Raw genomic sequence first — 20,428 nt, 5'->3', positions numbered from 1 at the left:
AGAGGATGTAGGTTATCCTGGTCAGAAATGGTAAAAATGCAAAACTGCCTTTCAACATAAGTCCATAAGATGGCTAGCCCTTAGTAATGATAGAAGGCTTAAAATGAAAGAGTAACTCCTGCATTAAAGTTTTAAGTAAAAACATGTTGGTCGATTGTCTTTCTTGGCTAGTATGTACATATTTGCATTAAAGAACAGAATGTGTGTATTTTTCAGTTAAAATCATCTTTCATGCATCCCAGTGAGTTGGAAGAAGGCACCAAAACAACCATTCGAAAGACAGAAATACTTCTGAGACAGAATGTGATTGACAATGTCTCAAGGCCATGGCTGACGTGTCCTGAGCCAAAGATGACAATGGTTGGAAGAGGCTGGCTGAAGACCCTCTCTGTCTTAGAATGTGCATTGAAAACAATATGTTAGTCTTAAATGCCGCAGGTTTCGTTGGACTTAAGATCTAAAGCCGAGCTGAATGCACTTCTTTATTCTTGTTCAGGACTTCAAATGCTTAATTGTTCTCTGGGAAGCTGCATGAACAGCCGCCTAGTTGTGTACTGTTAAATCTCCACATTCCATAATAAGTATTTAGTAAGCTCTTTTGTAACCCCATCTTTCCAATTCTCTGTTGATCTAGCAACCCCTTATGTCTTGCATCAACAAGTTAAAAGAAAAGCGTTTGGGGGAAGAATGTGTAAGTCCTACATCAGTAGAACACTGGACTAAGCCCGCTTGTAGAGTATTAGACACCGGGACTGCTCCAGCATTTATTTAGCATCAGTAATGCATCTCAGGGGAGAAGGAATTCTACTCAAATGAGCAATATCTGAAAAGGGAAAATAGAGAAAAAGTGGGTAAAGTGTCAGGGGCGAAAGGCATGCAATTTCATGCTTTTACTGATATACCTGGAAACACAAGGCAACACAGTCCTAGACCACCATTGACCAGTAACTGAAATCCAGCTGTGTTGGACAGAGAATTGCAAACAAACTTTGACACTGTAGGAAAAACAAAGCTGATGAGCAGGCAATGAACATATCACCTTGCGATAGTAAGCTCAGCAAGAAGAGAAACCAAATATATAGCTGGACTTAATGGTGGCAGCATAAACACAGACCCTATGGACCTCTTAAACATAAACATAGATCCCTATAAACATAAACATAGATCCCTCATAAACATAGATTCCTGTGGATCTCTTTGTGCAATGCTTTGCACATGTAGCTCCTTTTGTAGTGCCTCTCCTGCCACCCACCTACAAGCATAAGAAATTGTCATCCTCGATTAACAAGTGCCATCAACACCGAGCTGAAAAATGACAAAAGGCTTTTACCACTCCAGGCACAGTATTACTGTTTTGGATTGGTAAAATATCATCCAAACCAACCGTGAATAATTAAAAGTAACCCCTGACATATATTTCACTCTTATTAGAGCTTATCTGAGAGAATAATGGCTTTATTATTTGTCAGCTAGGCATGAATGGCACTTTCATAAACTTATGCTTAAAGACTTTGCTGCAGAAATGGCGAAAGGTTTAGTTACTTTCTTGCCCAGTGTGGATGGGCACTTTGCCAGTCCTACGCTTAAACACTCTACTATAAAAACAGTCATTTGAGGTTAGCAGATTTTGAGTGTTGGTAGTGTTTTAGAGTGTTCCATATAAAGGAACAGCTCTTCCCTAATCTTGGGTTCCCTGTTTTGCATAATTATGTAAAACATCAAAGATACACACACCATCTCCCACCCCCCCCAAAAAAAAAAAAAGTCTCCCTAAGGGGTAAAAACATGAGCAGACGCAACAATTCGAACTCAGAAAGGCCAAGAAGAGCCACCTATATAAAGATAAGTTCAGTTGAAGGATTTAAAATAGAGATGAGGCTGCAGCCTAGGGCAACAAAATAATAATTATGGAGCTGTAGCAGAATGTATGTTCCCTTAACAAGACTGTCACATTTCGAAATCAGTACATAACAGGATGGGCAAATGATTTGTGCCCATATCACAGTAATCAATCCTGACAAAAAATAATTGGTGTTCAATATCACCATCATAGACTCCAATTGCCGTTCTTCGTTTATGGGGCTTTAGAATACAGTGCAGCAGTAGAGAATTAAGGAAGGTAGATAGTACTGGATCCCATGTACCTGACTTGGGAATAGCTCAGGAGTGGGAACTGCTTACTAAAAACAGAAACACTAAGCTTTACTGAAAGCATGTAATGAATCAAGCATTAAACTAATTTTGTCAGAAGAGCAAACTCTGTGCCATTGGCTATTGTCTTTCATAGTAGCTCATACTGTCATTAGGTGAAAACATTGACTGTCAAAGGCCGGCAATAAGTGGATACTGTGTGCTGTTATCTGCCATAGTAGCCGATACTGTCATTAGGTCAAAACATTGTCTGTCAAAGCTCACCGAAAGAAGGGATATATTCGTTTTTCAGCAAACCACATAGCAAAGAAGTATTCTTGTGGACTCCATGACAGCTGCCAATCCATTTATACTATAGAAACAGGCTGCCCTAGTGTCCTGAACAGTCAGATTCCTAAGTTTGTGATGCATGCTTAGACAGCACATTTTTAGCACTCTGGACATTATGGTATAGCTTATATATTCTGCAGAGCACATGAAACAGAAACGTATTTCATAGCCCATCCTTTAGACAATACCAGGTGAAAGACCCACTAAAGGACTTGCAGTCAATCCTACCAGAGACCTTCTGGATTTTGGTGTATTCCTCTTTGGTAACCCCCAAGTTAGCACACACGAGGCTTCTGGATGGTTAGGGTATAATGTAAGCCCATGGAACAGAATGGTGGCAAAAATCATTATTGTATTTGCAACCGTGAACTTAAAGTAAATAGGAAGCAACAACCAAATGTTATTTATTTATATTTTATAAATAAATATATAAGCGAGATACAAGAGCTGCATACCTTTGTTAAATGTTTCTAGAGCGAGAGCCAACACAGCTCCCGGACCGCCCTGGGCTATGCCTGGGGAAGATGGGAGATGCTCTTTCAGGTGCAGCTCCCTAAAACATTTGGTCCTCTTTGACTGCATACAGAGCGTCATGCCCATTCATAGCATTCCTCACTAAGTGTGTGTGACGTTGACTTTTGCTGATGATGTGGGTAAGAATATTTATGGGAAAATCTGTAGTAGAATACTTAGATATAGGGCCAAACGGCTTATTGTATTTGTCTTGCATTCCCTTTGGTAAGAAAGACAAATATTTTGTATTATTGCACATGAGCAAATATCAAAGCGGTTTTTCCTGCACCATCCAGGTCTCAGAAGAAACAGCTCCAGATCTTCGGTGGTGGCTGACTTTTCACCATTTTCCCGCAACGCAGTTTATCATGCTCTGCACTCCCACTATTTATTAATACTATGTCATTACTGCCCATGTGAGGAATTCAGCTATCACATTGCCCTTCTCTACCAGCTTTCAGCTAATACACAAACGTAGAGGCCATAGTTCTCGCCCCAGCACATAGCCACTCTTCACTTCACTAGCAGGACTGCCACAGGAACATACCTCCTGTGTAGTTTGGGGATTAACCTCTTATGTCCTAGGAGGGTGACCGGTGGCATCTGCTCCACATGTTTTCAGTTGTTTCACTCACTGCGTCAGAGATTCTAATTAGGGGAAAGCACTCCCATGCCAAGTGTAGAAATCCAGCTCTGGGAGACCCCTGCATGGTGCAGTGATGGACAACCCAAGTTGAACCACGCCAGCTGGAGTTTAAAAGGCCATATGTAGGAATTTATAGGGAATACACCTACATCTCCCATTGGATGCAACCTCCTTACTCTGGTGCCAGCAATATGCCCATTGGGCATCTGTCAAGTCAAGTTCTCTTGGTCTCTGGCTCATTGTTCCATAGCCGTATCCCGAGCAGCTTTCTTGTTAATGAGGACTGCATTACACATGTTAGCAATCTTTTTGGGAGCAGATTCAATATAATCATTGTTAACAGTGTTACACCTTTGGCATTGCGGGGGAAGAGGGGGACATCCTGTGTATAGTTCTGCAGTCTGTGATACAAAAGAACATCCAATGTAGTTTACTGTCCATTTGATCGTATATTCTTGTAGAGTAGTGCATGTTATTCACATATATGTCACCCAGTGTATTCATCTGTCAAAAGTGGAATCTTCGGTGGTTCACACATTACTTAAATGCATTGGTAATTACTTAGTGGTGTTAGTGGTGAATATAGTATATCAATTTTACATATTGCAGGCAGTATGGGTCACTCATTTGGTGTTCAATTTACAGTGTGGCTCTCCTTACCTGGCCTCACATTTTCTTTTGATAAGCACCACATTTAAGGTAACTGTGTCCACCAAGTCGTTGTCAAATTCATAATGTGGCACCTGCCTAGTGTTATGGAACCAGTGGTGAGCAAACTGGCTTGTGAAATTAAGTAGTTAACTTTAGAACTAGGGGCTGCAAACCCAACCTCAATATATTACACTTGTAATATACTCTAGCTTATTCCTTGGCTGGTTATCTACCAGTTTTAACTTAACCATGGAGGATGTCACTTGATCCAATAATTTGCAATTCAATGGTATGGGTATATTTAGAAAGAGGTAGAGACACCTGGGCATAATGATAATCCTCATGAGCTCTGCCCCCGCAGCGTGCTTTATCAGTAATCATTTTCATTGTTTCTGTTTGTGTGTATATATTATCTATGCATTTTGCATCATTGTCTTTAATATTCTGCCCCATGTCTCAATGATACTGTATGCCCAGATTGCTAATTGGTGATTTCTGTCATTATACTGGGTATTCAAGGGTAGGAGCCGTCGTAACCTTAAAAGCAACATTATTGTTTTTGACCAGTTGATGGTTAGAACCAACCATCTTCAGAAGCCAATGATTTGCCTTATATTTTAAAGGGTTTAGATTGATTCCTGAGTTTTTACCTAACAGAAGGATTTTTTCAGCATACATTCACAGCACAATCCTGTGTGATTAATATTTTAAGTCGTGACTTTTGGAATTTTCTGAGCAGGCTGATTTAAGGTTCGAGCTATGGAGGTTTATTTGGCTTCTAGTGAGTTATCTCTATTGCTTCTCTGAAGGAGGGGGCCAGCATTCTTCCAATTTTCTCCTCCACATACATCAGAAGTAAGTACAGTGGCAATTTTTCAGGGTATACTTTATAAATCTTGATTGTTAGTCCATCGCTGGTGCATGCTCCTTCTTCATACCTTAATTGCACTTTTCAGTTCCTCTGTTGTGATTTGGAAGCAGAGGATCTCTTCTATTTCCACCCACCCCAGTGTTGCCCTATCCAGATACTTATGTTACTCTTCCTTGTCAAAGTGAGTTTGTGAGGAATGCAATTTGGAATAGAATTGGATGGATATATCTAAAATATCTCCTGGGTGAAATTGCAGATGACATTCCTCAGATTTAATCTGGATTATTTCCGAAGCAGCCCATTGCAGCCACTGGAGATTAGCCAGGGTGCTCACCCTCACCTGTATATCTGGACCATTATGCACTTTCCCATAAACTTAATCTCCCTGTTCACTACTTCTTTAAAATGTCCTCTCTTTCAACTACACATCTGGGAGTACATTAGCATTTTTAGTCTCTATGTAATTATCCTTTAGTGCTTTAGTGTGTTTTTTAAAGTCCATTTTACATAAAATACTTTAACTAGACAGGAGTATACCATGCCCTCTAGCAATGCACTCCCCCCAATCACAGTCTTAAACACTTATACGGTGTTGCAGTGTAGGTATAGACCAAGCATTCATTCTCACTAGCGTGTGATGTAATGACCTGTCTTATTTCCTCCTTAAACACATTATCTAATGGCATGATTTGCTAGAATCTTCGGTTTCTATTTGTATACATACTGTCAGGGATAGTCATAGTATTACCGGCGAGTTCTCTAAATAGGTTCTGAGGAGGTGCACTATTAAATTAATTCAAACTGAGACATCCCTTGTCTCCAACCAGAATCCAATCCCAGACGCTCTTTTTTGCACCAGTGAGTAATATGTGTATTCCTTAGCCATTTCATATCTAATGTGCCAATTTACACTTCAGTAATGTTTTGAGGATCATTTTTCTGGCACATATTTTGTGTCTCTATCTATTGTCAGTACTATATAGTGTTGTGTGAAATGTTAAATTATGGTGTTTACCCTCAAATTTTTGTGCACAGATTTAAAACAGCACATTGCATCTTAACATAACAAAAAAAAACTAGGTGATAGTGATTGGGACCATAATTGTTTATTAAGGTCATGTGCGTCAGTCGTAGAACACCTTTTTGGGCAATAATATACTTTCCCTCAGGTTCAGCGACTGTTCAAGTACGGTAAAGGCATACGGCATTCTTCACTAGTATCGCTAAATCTTTAGCATATGCTGAATAAGAACAGAAAAAAAGCCTGCCCTTCCCCCAGCTTATAGCTACGTTTGTGGCTCATTTTTCAAGCATGTGTCTTCTACATGAACATTAGATCTATTATGTCTGCTCATGTACGCTATTATCTGATTGACATGTACGCTATTATCTGATTGACACTTCTAGCCGCAGATTACTTACCTTAGAATTATCCCTAGGCATCAGACTGGATTCTGAATTTTTTTGTGAGCCATACCTCTGTGTGCCGGTAGGTGGCATCTTTCAGCTCCTCGTGGCGTTAGCGTCCACGCCAGAAGTGATGTGCATGGTGCCCATATAGGCGCACTTCAGCGTGCCAACGTCTGTTTGGTATTTTCTGTGCTAGTCAGCGCAGATCCTGGTAGAGCTACCCCTAGTCAATTTTTAACTCACTTTTTTCGACTTTTTGTTGAAGTCTTTTTGATATTTTTTCTCCTGGTATGGCAGGATGGCAGCTAGGAAGGCTGGCTTCAAGCCCTGAGGCGCTTGTCACCAGCAGATGTCACTGAAAGACCCTCACTTTGCTTGCCTATGGTATCTCGAGTGTGACCACAATACGAAGATTTGCGTAGACTGCCATAGCATGCACCTCCAAGGACTTGAGGGCCCTCAAGCTTCTTGCCACCTGACATGTGACGCCGCAGCAGTCCTGATCCCAGTCGGGAGGAAGGTCTCGGGAACAATAGCAGAGCCCAAGCTCATCGTTGCACTCCAAGGTGTCTTCAGGTATTTCCACAAGTGTAAAAAGTCAAAGAGCCATCCGACATGACGCGGAGCGTCATCATTCAAGGCCTGGCTTTGCCGTTTATCCTATGCTTGTGGCGGCTCTGCGCCTTCCCTAGTTTCTGGGAGCCGAAGCAACCCCCACATAACTTTGCAAGTTCTATGACGCCATGCACCTCATTTTTGGTTGGCCCGTTTCCGCTCACGCGCCTTCACACCCCATGGGTTTGGGAGTGGCCCCCACAGTTCCCTCCCTGTCTCCATTCAGGCACCTTGGACCCACGAATGGTTCCGTACCGGTGCTGGTCGTACCACCTTAACCTTCCCTGGCACTGGTCACGATGGTGACACTCCCGGCGCACCAGCACCCTTCAGTGATGTTGTACCCATTCTCATCCCCAACTCCAACATGGAGCCGGAGGGACATTGTCTCATGCTAGCGCTGACTGGAGACACGCTTTGCAGACCAGAGGCCGAGTCCAGTTCCTACGGGCTGAGACTCATGGAGGATTGGGAGGGGTCACTGGACCCTGAAGAATGCCAGCTGTTGGAACCCCAAATTGACTGGTGTGAGGAATTGGCGGACACCAGTGGATTGGACACCTCTCCAGATACTGCCGTGCTCTCTCCTCCTACCATTTCTATGGAGGAGGGAACTAATTTTGTTATGGTGGTGAAAAGGGCTGCAGAGGTCCTGGACCTTGGCCAGCCCTCAATGGCATTCAAGACTAAAGTCTTAGTAGAGGTTCTTCTCCAGGAGTGACTTCCTCAGAACTGCTTCTCCTGTTTTAGGAAGGCCTTACGTATTCCCTGTTTGGGACCTGGTCCAAGTCCAGCATAGGGCCTACTGTGAAAGGGACAGTTGCCCACCACCATCGCCCACACCAGGAGACCCCAGCTTCCTTCTGCAACACCCTACCACAGAGAACTTGATGGTCCAAGCCTCCACTTCCCGAACATATCCTGGTGCATTCCCTACCTCTCCATCTGATAGGGAATCCAAGAGGCTGCACACCTTAGGACAGAAAATGTTTTCTTCCACCAACCTGGCACTGCGATCCGTGAACACTGCATGCCTTTTGGGTCATGTTTCCCATGCACTATGGGAATTGGGTGCGCAGTTGCTGCCCATATTTCTGGAGAAGGCCCAGGCCATACTCTCTCATGTTATGTCCGACGGAAGAGATGCAGCAAAGTTCACAGTTCAATATGGGCTGGACATGACTGACTCGCTGGGCAGAGAGTTTTTTTTTGTTGGTGGCCTTACGGCCTGGCTGAGAACAAATGGATTTTCTAGGGATATCCAAACGTTGCTTATGGCCATACCCTTTGATGGCTCCTGTTTCTTTGGAGACAAGGCAGACTCCTGTACAGATTGGGTGAAGTTGGGATAGAAAGTAATTGTGGAGCCAGCATGTTTATTTCTCTCTTCTCACACACCATTTTTAGGTCGAGCGCTTTGACCTGTTGTAAGTATTGTGAGCTTCTAACCAGCCCCACCTCACGCTTATCACTTTCATTCGTTCATGGGCTTGCCTTTCAAAAATCACTTGATGTCATTGATAAATGCTTTACCTTTGTCCAGCCTTGGGGCGGTTTGGTTACTGCCTTGAACACTGACCCTGTTACAAGGATAATTGCATGATTGCCGATAAACTTTAGCGTGGGGGAACTGCTTGTTTCTTTTGTCTGCGCTCCATGGGCGCCATGGCACTCTCAGCTCGAACACTGTTACTAATAAGAGTGGTTTAATTTTTGATTTTGGCTTTTATTTGCGTAAGCTGTAGGTTGCCGGATTACCTTCTCGGATAATGCATGGTAAATATTTAAGTATTTGTTTTTTTTATTAGCGCTAGCGCTTCCAGGCACATCGGAAAGCATTTTCTCTCCAGGTCCTGAGGTGTGTTGAGAGCATCATCACCCGTCATGCCCAGGCAAGCTGTAGGCAGGTGTCACTGTGTCCAGTGTGGGAAATTAGGTCTCTGTGGAGTCAGAAGCAGTGGGCAGGGAGCGTGGACAAAACAAAGGGTCACCAGGACTCTGTGTGATTTGCCTAGTGCATGTTCTTTGTAATTTTTACATTACATTCACTTTGTGATTTGCCAAGTACACATTCTTTTCAGCAGGCACATTAACCCCCTGTGTTACCTTATGATGACTCCAAGCTTCCACTAAACAAAAGTACGTTTTCTCTTCAGAAAGAACGTACATCACCAGAGTTATCTTGACATTTTTACATTATTTGCACTTTGTGATTTGCCTAGAACACGTTATTTGCAGCAGGCATGTTAACCCTCTACTCTACTTATGATGACTCCAAGCTTCCTCTAGACAAAAGTATGTTCTGTCTCCAGAAAGAACATTAACCGCCAGAGTTATTTTGACATTTTTACATTAGATGCACTCTAAACAGAAAAACATCACAAATGGCAAAAAAACAGCCGTAACAGGGAGCTGAAGAGGCCGGGAGTGGCTGTACATGGAATGTATAGGCCCGATACAGCTTTAAATTACGTTGCCTTTGTATTTAGTGCTTTAACATTTATATGCAGCAGTAGTGTTACTGAATAGATCTTTTTTTGATAAAGACTTTTTTTTTATTTTGCAAAGAGAAAAGAAAAGGGTAAATACAATGGTACAAACATAGAACAAGATGCCAACGTGCATCCAACAACAGCCGAGCCCATGCTCCCAGACAGTACAATATGATTGGTGGCTATATTTTGTTTAATCTAAGGACCTGCGGCAGCCTCCCACTTCCCCCATATCTTATCATATTTGTTTGGACAGCCTCTGGCCTCATATACAAGTTTTTCATTCTGCGCACACCAGTCTACCCCTCTTCTCCATTTAGTCAGTGTTGGGGCACCTATAGCCTTCCAACCCGCCACAATATCCCTCTTGGCTACCAGGCACGCCACCCCAAGGAAAACTCGGTCCGGTCTCCTCAACCCAGTGTCGCCCATGATCCCCAGAAGGAGGGGCAGAGGTCTCCTCTCTATGTCTTCCTGTAGGACCTCGGAGATTTCCTGCAAAACAGCCTCCCAGTATGTCACTATGACTGGACAGGTCCATACCATGTGGAAAAAGTCGGCTGTGGGGTTTCTGCAGCGAGGGCATTCCGCTGTGGGGCGTAAGCCCGCTCTGTGTAGTTTGATGGGAGTGAGATAGGCTGTGTGAAGGTAATATGCTTGTATCAATCGAAGGCGTGTGGCCATCGCTAGGGCGCGTGGGGCCATCAATGCTTCGTCCCAGTCCATCCCCTCCATAGGGCCCGCCCATCCCTCCCACCTTCGGCGGAGCTCCCCCAGAGAACCCGGGGTGCCGGCGACCAGGGCACGGTATATCTGGGAAACACCTCCCTTACCCAGGTCCCCCATCAGCACCCTGGCCTCCATAGGACTATGCTCGGGTATGTCTTCTCCCAATTGGACATGTGCTAGCAGGGCGTGTCGGAGCTGGAGATATCTGTGGAACTGTGTCTTATTCAGGGAGAAATGTTTTTGGAGATCCTCAAAGGATCGCATATACGACCCTCTCCAGACGTCCCCCAGAGTAGAGATACCTATATTGTCCCAGTTTCGAAAACCCTCCAAGCCCGCCACCTGCGCCAAGTATCTCCCATGCCATAGCGGGGTCTGTTGGGTGAGACGCCCCTGCCACCCCGTCAACCTCTGAGCAGTCCGCCATCCCTGTAAAATCACCTTAGTTACATCCGGGACGTCTTGAGAGATTGGACCTCCGTAGAGGGTGCCAAAGATCCGAGGGTAGCCCATGGACTGAAGTTCCAACCGGTATGCCGGGTCTGACCACCCACCCCCCACCCAGTCGTTAATTACAAGCAGCTGCGTCGCAAGATAGTAAAAGTGGACATTGGACATGCCTAAGCCCCCCTCGTGTACATCTCTTTGGCAAGTTTTGAGCGCCAGTCGTGAGCGAGCTCCGCTCCATATAAATTGGCGCGCCAGTGAATCCATTTCCCTAAACCATTTTATGGGTATAGGGAACGGAAAATTTTGCAATAAGTAGAGGAGCCTAGGGAGGATCATCATCTTGTAGAGCGCTATTTTGCCGAGCAAATTAAGGGGGAGGGTCTTCCAGCGCAGAAGATCAATCTTGATTTTCCTAGTTAACGGCGTAATGTTGAGTTCCCATGACAATTCGGGGAGGAGTGAGATGTGTATTCCCAAGTACTTAAAACTGTTTCTTCGTACTGGGATGTTTCGCTGCCAGTCCACACAGTCCCTAGAGCTGTGCAGGGGGACCAATAGGGACTTGGTGGGATTTAGGATCAATCCCGAGGCCTCCGCAAAGAGGCCTAAGATTTCCAGTACGCGGGGGCCGCTTTTGGCCGGGTTGGAAATATATAGGAGGACATCATCTGCGTATAACGCCACGCGATCCTCTAAGCCGGTGGGCCAGGGCCAGCCCTCGATCAATGGGTCTCCTCGGAGTATTATCGCTAAGGGTTCTATTATCAATGCGAAGAGCAGGGGAGATAGTGGGCATCCCTGCCGGGTTCCACGGCCAATGGGGAACGGATCGGAAACCACCCCGTTCACCTGAACTCGGGCTGTCGGCCTGGAATATAGGAGTCTCACTAGGCTTCGAAATTTGGGGCCGAGCCCGTTTCTTTGCAGAACCTGTTCGAGGTAAGACCAGTCCACCGTATCAAAGGCTTTCTCGAAATCGAGTAGGAGTAGTGCCAAGGGTTTGTGTGACAGGGTCTTGTGGTGGGCCAGGGCCAGATGTAGCCGCCTGATGCAGTGTCTGGTGCTGCGGGTGGGCATAAAGCCACATTGGTCAGGATGCACCAGAGTGGGCATTACTGTTTTCAATCTAGAGGCAAGGATCGAAGAGAGCACCTTGACCTCAGTGTTTAAGAGTGAGATGGGCCGGTACGCCGAACAGTGTCGTGATGGTGGTTGGGTTTTGGGGATCACTACAATCGTGGCTTGATCGATCCCAACAGGGAAGCGGCCCAGTCTCTCAGCCTCCTCGTACATATTAAGAAGGTGTGGACCCAGAATGTCACTGCATTTCTTGTATAACTCTGCTGGGAACCCGTCAGGGCCAGGGGTCTTACCCGATGCCAGGCTGGAGATCGCGTTGGTGATTTCTTCGAGGCTAATAGTTTCGTCCAGCCTGTCTCTTGTCTCCGAGGGGACCCTAGGAAGGGTAATGTCGTTTAGAAGGGGAGCATCTCTCTCAATAATCGGGCGGGGGTGCCTCGCATATAGGCTGGCATAATATGAGGCAAAACTCTGCGCAATATCAATAGGTGTTTTGGTGAGGGTGCCCGAGGCATCTAAAATCTCTGGGATAACTCTGTTGGCCAGTGGACGGGTGGCCAACCAATGCAAGAGCTTCCCATTTTTGTCTCCCCAGCCATATATTCGGGCAGTGGAAGCTCTCCAGATATGTTTAGCCGATTCTAGTATTATGTGTTTGATTTCGCCTCTGACTAAGGTCAGTTGTCTCAAGGTAGAGGCAGACGGCAAGGTCACTTGTTGGCACTCCAGCCTTAAGGCCTTGGCCTCCAGCTTGGAGACCTGAGAATTTCGATCCCTTTCGCGGGAACGGAGGAGGTATTTAGCTTGCCCTCTAAGGGTGGCCTTACATGCTGCCCATAGTGTTCCCGGGGACTGGACTGATCCCGTATTCAGATCGAAGTATTGGGTAAGATGAGTCGTGACCTCGTGGGCATAGTCTTCGTCCTGCAAATACCAGGCATTCAGTCGCCACACCGGGCGCCTGGAGGGGTCTGTTCCGCCCAAACGAACACGTACTGGAGCATGATCTGAGACTCCACGAGGGAGTATCTCTGCCCCCGTAACGAATATAAGATCTATTCTGGATTGCGTTTGGTGGGCAGCTGATGTGTGCGTGTATTGCCGCTCCCTGGGGTGCCAGGTTCTCCATACGTCACATAGGCCTAGGCTCTCGGTCCAGCTGTTGAGGGCCGAAGCCCTATTGGATCTACTGGCAGTGGCCCCGCCAGACACATCCAGGGTGGGGTCGAGAACGGCATTGAAGTCTCCTCCCAACAGGGTGGCCCCCTGGGGGAGCTCCGCCGCCACGCGTCGGAGCGAGAGTAGGAAGGGGTCCAGTCCCGCCGGAGGGGCGTACACACAGACAAGGTTTATTGGCGACCCATGGAGCATCCCCGTGGCCACTACGAATCTGCCCTGTGGATCGGATTGTGTGCCTGTAATCACCATGGGTAGGGAGCGGTGGAGTAGGATGGCCACACCCCTGGAGCCTCTAGAGAAGCCTGCATGGTATATTCTATCATAACCTCCGCGCATAAGCATGGGGCACCAAGTCCCGAGGAGGTGAGTTTCTTGCAAAAAAACCACCGAGGGTGAATATCTACGAAGAGTGCTAAATACTGCTGACCTTTTGATCTTGTCTAGCAGGCCATTTACGTTCCAGGAGAGGACCTGTGTCAGTGCATGCCAATCGTGGATTGCATGAGTATTGTACCAAATTGAGTGTCTGGTTGTGGATCTAGGGACGGCTGTTTTGAACTTAACAGTGAGATATTAAAATAACAAACGAGATTAAGCGACTCGTTACGCTTTAAACTGGTTTCAAACCCCCCCCCCCCTAACTGCCCCCCTCCCCATACTCCCACCCCGGAAGCATCTGTCGCCCACATACCCAACCAGAACCAGATAGCCAGAGTGACTATCATTGGGGTGGAGTGGTGGACCCCTCCATTTAACCGGATCAACTGCAATTAGCGGCCGTGTGCCGAGGTAAGGTGCTGTACGTCAGAGGGGCACAGCGTGACCAACGACGGTCCCCTAGGGGCCTGCGTCTTAAAGGTTGAACAACCCGGGTCGCCCCCCGGGGATCCCCCAGCAGGGGTCAAGTATGTTTCATTGTCAGTATTAATCAAGTGCCGGGGACTGGCTCAAGCGTCCGTCGTCCATCGCCTGGGCCGAGGCCCGAGGCTCGGGAGGGTCCGCACTTCCCTCGGTCTGTGAGTCTAAGTTCCGGGCCGTCTCATTGTCCACCAGAGTGTCTGGATCTTTTCCTTTTATCCCCCCCCTCCGGGACCTGGTACGTCTCCGGCTCCTCCGGGGCCCCTCCGGGAGGGGGGGTCCCATCCGGGAGATCTTTTCAGTAGGACCCGGGGGGCCTCCCCGGGCTCCGACGCCCTCCTCTGTCAGCCAGTCCCATGCCTCTTCAGGTGTTTAAAAAAAATGAGCTTTCCCGGCCAAGAGGACTTTGAGTCTTGCGGGGAAGAGGAGCATGTAAGAGAGCTGCATTGCTCTAAGTTTTTGTTTAACCTGCTCATACGAACGACGGCGAGTCTGGACCTCACGGGTGTAGTCCGGGAAGACTAGGATCCTGTGGTTTTCCCAGTGGAGGTCTTCCAGACGCCTAGCCTCCTTGAGGATGCTATCTCTGTCTTTAAAGTTGAGGAAGCGAGCAATCATCAGGCGTTTTGGGCCGCCCGGAGGGGGACGAGGGGCAAGTGCCCTGTGGGCTCGCTCAACCACAAACCAGGGCGAGAGGGACTGTTCCGGCATCCAGGTCTTGATCCAATTCTCTAGGAATTCGGAGGCCCCGCCGTCCTCTATGCCCTCTGGAAAACCAATGAAGCGCAGGTTGTTGCGTCTTGACCGGTTCTCCGCGTCCTCAGCGCGGCGGTGCAACTCTCCGGATCGAGTCATCAGCTGGGTTACCTTGGCTTTAAGGTCGGATAGGTCGCTTTCAGTCTGGGAGACTCTGGCCTCGACCTCTGATCCGGTTCACTGCGTTTCTGAGGTCCTGCCTAACAAGGCCCACATCCTCCCGTACTTCCCCGATTTTGGTCTCTACAGCGGATTGCGAAGTTTTGGATGGCCTGGAGGATGGCGCTCACTCCGTCCGGCGCCGGGCCCCCACTAGCCGTGTCCCCCTCTCCCCGCTGTCCTGTCGGCGTCGTGAACTGGTCGATCTTTTGCTGAGAGGGTGGAGGTTGTTTGTTCGCCTTGTCTCTCCCCATCGTGGCGCGGGGGGGGAGTCGGACAGGTTAAGTCTTGCCGTGTTTCGATTTAAATCTTGGGCCTTGGTTCACTTGTTATGATTGGGTATCCACGGGGTAGCTCGGATCCAGTCTCCCTGGATGTCGCAGTGTCCCAATTTCACGGCCTGTTTTTTGTTGCGTTGGTCAGCGGCCTCGTCGGGGAGGGTGAGATTGGCCCGCCGGCCCGCTTGTCAATAGCTGCTTGAAGAATATGTGGGGTCACCTCTGATCCCCCGAACGACTCAGGCATGCCACACGCTCCCGGCCCCCACCCCAAGACAATCAAGGCACCAGGGTGGAGGAGAGGGAATGTGAGCCGCGGGTGGGCATCCTCCATACCACTGTCATGCTGTTCCTCCTCGTGCCAACAGCGTCCCGCCTCCCTTCAGTGGGGTTCCGTGGGTCTTCTCCACCGACTGTTCAGCTGAGCGTCCGGAGGCAGACCCGTCGGCTCAGGGCCCCTCTTCTTGGGCCGGGGTGGCGTTGCCTCCTCCAATCCGTGGGACCTCGCGCCCCAGTGCTCTCCAGGGTTCCCGGTGCGTCCCCCGTCCGGCGGGTCACCGCGGAGCCTCCCCGTCGATCGTCTCTGTGTGGGCACACCGGGGCCGCCCTCTCGCCGCAGGGCCTCTCCCCCGAGCCGTCGTCGTCCCCTCAGTCCGCGGGGTTCCGCGTGTGGGGCGCGGTCCCAATGTCCTACCGGACCCCCGGCGTACTTCCGGTCCGGCGGGGCCCCGCGGGTCCCCCACTCCGGCGCCTCCGCGCGGGCACCCAGGGGCGGCCCCGCTAACGTAGGGCCTTTTTCTCGGGTCGGGACAGGGCCGTCCCTTCCGTCCACGGGGCTCCACACGGGGAGCACGACCCAGCGCTCTCCAGGGCCCGCGGGGCACCCCCAGCCCGGCGCCGCGGCGTCAGTAAGGGCAACAGCGTCAGAGCCGAATCAGCCACGGAGACCCCGTCCCAGCCGCCATTTTTTTTTTTCTTTCCCCTCGGAGCCGGTCGGGCCGCGGCGGCAGATCAGAGCCTGCCTTTCGCCACCGCTCACCTCCACCGGCTCCTCGGGATCCAGGGATCACGGGGAGAGTCGAAGCGGCATCCCTCGCTCGGCAAAACCGCGTTAGCTATGGGCGGATGACGGAGGGGTCCAGAGCACTCTCAGAGTGCGACCGCCATCTTGACGCCCGAAGCCACGCCCACTGAATAGATCTTTACAGCTATTTTCTGCTTTGAAGATGTTTGCTTTTGGGTCTCCAGGAATAATGAGTTACTTGTTTGAGTGCAATATTACAACTTTCCTGAACTCCTTAATAAATAACTTTGAAATGTGTGCATTGCGGCCACTTCCAAACCCTGTCCAGGCAGCCAGCCCCCGCTCATGAGCTGTAGCTGCAGTGTGTTGAAAACAGTCAGGTAAGGTACTGAAGTCCTGGCTTTACCGTGTTTTTACAATTATACACTACTATTCAAGAGGGCATTCCAACTGTAATGGAAGCCAGCCCTTGGATTAGTATTCATAGAGTTGTCCAGCTCCCTAGTTCAAAACGTGATTCGCTCATTTAGTGTTTCTTCTTTGCATTCTGGGACTTGCAGTTTTATTTTTAAAACATGATACAAGCTGGAAACCAGCCCTTGGATTAGTATTCTTAGAGTTGTCCAGCTCCCTAGTTTGATGCATGATACATTAATTGAGTCTATGTTTCTGCTTTGCATTCTGGGACTTGTAATTTTATTTTTATAATGTGATACAAGCTGAAAACTAGCCCTTTGAGTAGTATTTGTAGAGTTGTCCAGCTCCCTAGTTCAATGCGTGATTCGCTCATGTAGTTTATGTCTCTGCTTTGCATTCTTGGACTTGTAGATTTATTTTTACAACATGATACATGCTGCGATTACAAAGCAGAAACCTGACTAGATGAACTACACACATTTGAGTCTGTGAAACTTGAGCTGTGTGTGCGTATATTTATAAAATTAACCTCAATGAGAGCTTACAGTTGAATATGCTGTACAATGGTCAATATTTTATAGCTAATATTTCAGTTCAAGACTAACTGAGGATCATTAATATCATGTGAGATGGCTCTCCTCAAGTGTGTGAAAAATCCTGGGCGTTTTGGTCGACTCCCCAGACTGCAGTAAACGAACAGTGATCCAGTAAGCACGCATTCTTGGAGTACAATTATTTATTCATTGCCCACGGGCAATGTCGCCTGTATCAACCAAGTCAATTTTTTTGTACCTGGGAGCAGTTTGCGTTTTAAGGGCCTTGTTTAAAACATATTCCAGTAGGCCTACTAGCCCTTTAGTTATATGCAGGGCCACTGGAATTATGTGGCAAAAAGGAACAAAATATGCAGCAGAGTTGACCAATTAATGTGGCAAAAAAGTCCAGTTATGCATTTAGAATGCCAGTAGCTCCAACCCAAGTAAATGTGAGACCTGTTGCATTGCAAATGCGTGTTCATATTGGGTCTCAATCACTGTAGTTTAACAGCTTAGCTATCATAGGGCATAGTGGGACTTCTGGCACTTATTTGGGGGCTAGTGTGCAAAATGCACATTTCCCTATGAAGAATGGTGAGTGGTTGGCATGGTCAAAAATCTTAGTCAATATGGTCTTAAGTCTTCAGTACAGCCCATAGTGTGGGATTCAGATATATCCACAATGCTTATGTTGTTCCTGCACAACAAGGCCATTGAATCTTTATTTTTTGAGTTAGCTGGCTATTTCTTTTTGCTTCTTTCCTAGCTCGTTGGTAACATCTACTATCTCAGAGATGTGTGCATTTTACCACAACTATGCATATATGTTGCTTTTTTAATCACTCATCTCAGAGTCCAAGCTTAAAAAGTCTATTTTGTGGTCTATAGATTCTAAGCTGCCTTTCATCTTAGTCCCTTAATGTCTTGGTTCCTTCATGTTTCTGCTGACTGTTCATAGTCACCTTCAGAGTCTGGGTCCCTCCCCCGCCTCCACTCGTGTGCACATGATTTTCTTGGCCATATAAGTGAGTTTTGGCTGTTTCTCATCCACGCTCCCCATTTTCTTGGGAGTTCCCACTTTGTAATGTGAAGCACAGAGCAATGATCCTACCTGTATTTCGTCCAGCTGGGTTGCTGTCCAAGCTGGAGCAATCATTGTGTGGGCTCGATTTCCAGTGTCTATTGTGTAGCACCCCACCTCATCTTCTAAATATTTTTATGGGCGAGCACAAAGTGCTCCGTCCATTCTGTAATCTCTCTTTGGGCTTGAAACCCCGCCCATGCCACGTCGGTCACTTACATTGGTTTGTGGGCCTGCCTTTTAATATCCGCTTGCTTTCATTTGTGCCTTTTCTGGTGTTTAGCCCACCTACACAGCACCGGTAAAGTACCAAAAACATACTAGGCTCGATGTTTTCAGCCTGGAGTCCGGACTACTTTATCTGTTTATTTTCCACGCTGCACATTTGCGCTGCATTTTACATAGCAGGATTGCGCTGCATTTTTGTTTTTGCTTTACAACGCTAATAGTTCTAACTCGAACAAATGCGAGACCCGTTGCATTGAAAATGCTTGTTTTTAACGGGTGTGGATATTATCTCTGTCTGAAGTTTGAAAAGATGGTTTTGGTGCCAATGTGGAGATGCTTATCGTTTTCTAAAGAGGATATGGCAGCTGTGGGCAGCAGAAACGCTAGTCATGTTTTGATTTGCCCATTTAATTCAAATAGTCTCTCTGTTAAAAATGCAAAATCAAGTATCCCATATTTGGTAGAAGCCCTACATTAAATGGCAGCCATTGTTTACCTTCAGACACTCTCCTTTCCATTTTTAGAGGTAGTGTTAAGTAGCACCTGCTAGAAAGTTAAGTGTTGGGGAAAAAAAAAAAAAAAGACATTCACAAAGGAGCACCTTTTTGAAGACTCAAAAACTTCATAGTGGCACATCAGAGCAAACATTTCTCGTAAACCAACTGCCAATGATTAGAAGTGTGTGCATACCAAAGGCTTTTTTCAGTGTACCTCACTTTAAGAAATTAATACTGCTTTTGCAAGGAATCCGGGAAGAATTGCAGTGACTGGGCAGAAACTAGAGTGTTGACCATAATTGTAATGTGCCAACGACAATTAACACAAATATCTCCGGAACAAAGGCATGAGAGTTAGATTTGTTGTGCTTCCCATTATTTAGTTTTCTTTAAATTGAAACAATTTCCATACTTAATGTTTCAGGTTTAAAGAAGATCCTTGGCTTTGGGACCTGGACTGGGACGTACAGGAATTTAAACAGAAAAAGACACCAAAATTGTCCAAAAAGAGAGTATCGGCAGAAAGCAGTGTAAACCTTGAGTATACAAATGGTGCCTCCGATCTGGAATTGCAGGAAGGTAAATTAAATTTGTCAAGCTGTACTCGCTTTTGAGCCCCCACTTGATATGTTTACCAGTGCTCTCAATGTTGCCTCTTATCTTGTTTATTTATATCTTTTGTTTGGTAAGCTCACAAAATGTATTGGTCTTTCCCACCAAGCTTTTATTTTATTGTATTTTATAGATGTATCTAGCCCCATCGTCCATATTTGTTGACCAAGCCACTGATTATTCAAATTTTGAAGGCAACCATGGTATTCGTGCTACTAGCTGAACTTCCTCCTAAGAATGTCAAACCTATTCAAGTTCCTAGCGATAAAGTGAAAACCCATGCTTAGCAGGAGAAAGCCTTGCAATGTGATTTATGTCCATTGCCAGTGTGGGTGCTGAAAAGGAGGGTAATCCATGTGACATACAAGGTGACACAATTTCTACGATATTCACAAAATACACCCTTTTCCTTAATTTTTTTTTAATAAAAATTAAAGCTTAGCAAGATGTAAAGCGCTTGCATATATATATATAACCTGGTACCAACAATCGAAAAAGGAATCAAACTTAGTAGCAAGAATACTGTTGTCCTACCAAAGATTAACCAACTAAAACATTTTGCTTCATTTCCCCTTTTATATAAGGGTCCTGAATGAAATCACTTATGCACGAGCGTCAGTTCAAATTGTTTTTGATCTACCACCTTAACACGTTACCTGTCCTTTGGATCACAATAGCCTTTTTGCAGTCTAAAAAAGTATCTGCCCTTTACAGTTAGTCCCACATCAATGTGTCCAACCCATAGTCTCTATTGATTTTATAAATAATGAAGAGTGTGCTCATCTCAAGCTGTCCATGATACTGTTGCTGAGCATGCTTATCTCAAGCTGTCCATGATGCTGTTGCTAAGTATCATGTCCCAAGG

The 20,428-nt window shown here is 46.7% G+C and overlaps 1 protein-coding gene across 2 annotated transcripts in view; it reads left to right on the top strand.

The window, feature by feature from the left end:
* POLG (DNA polymerase gamma, catalytic subunit) overlaps nt 1-20,428 on the top strand; it is a 795,283-nt gene that overhangs the window by 353,147 nt on the left and 421,708 nt on the right. For both annotated transcript variants that reach the window (XM_069222697.1, XM_069222698.1), the window contains exon 8: nt 19,376-19,530. In XM_069222697.1, the coding sequence (XP_069078798.1) occupies nt 19,376-19,530 (155 nt within the window). The remainder of the gene's footprint in view (nt 1-19,375; nt 19,531-20,428) is intronic.

Source organism: Pleurodeles waltl, chromosome 3_1, assembly GCF_031143425.1.
Source record: "Pleurodeles waltl isolate 20211129_DDA chromosome 3_1, aPleWal1.hap1.20221129, whole genome shotgun sequence".
NCBI classification, from domain to species: domain Eukaryota; kingdom Metazoa; phylum Chordata; class Amphibia; order Caudata; family Salamandridae; genus Pleurodeles; species Pleurodeles waltl.
The sequence above is the reverse complement of the archived record's forward strand: the minus strand, read 5'-3'. Positions and strand labels throughout refer to the sequence as shown.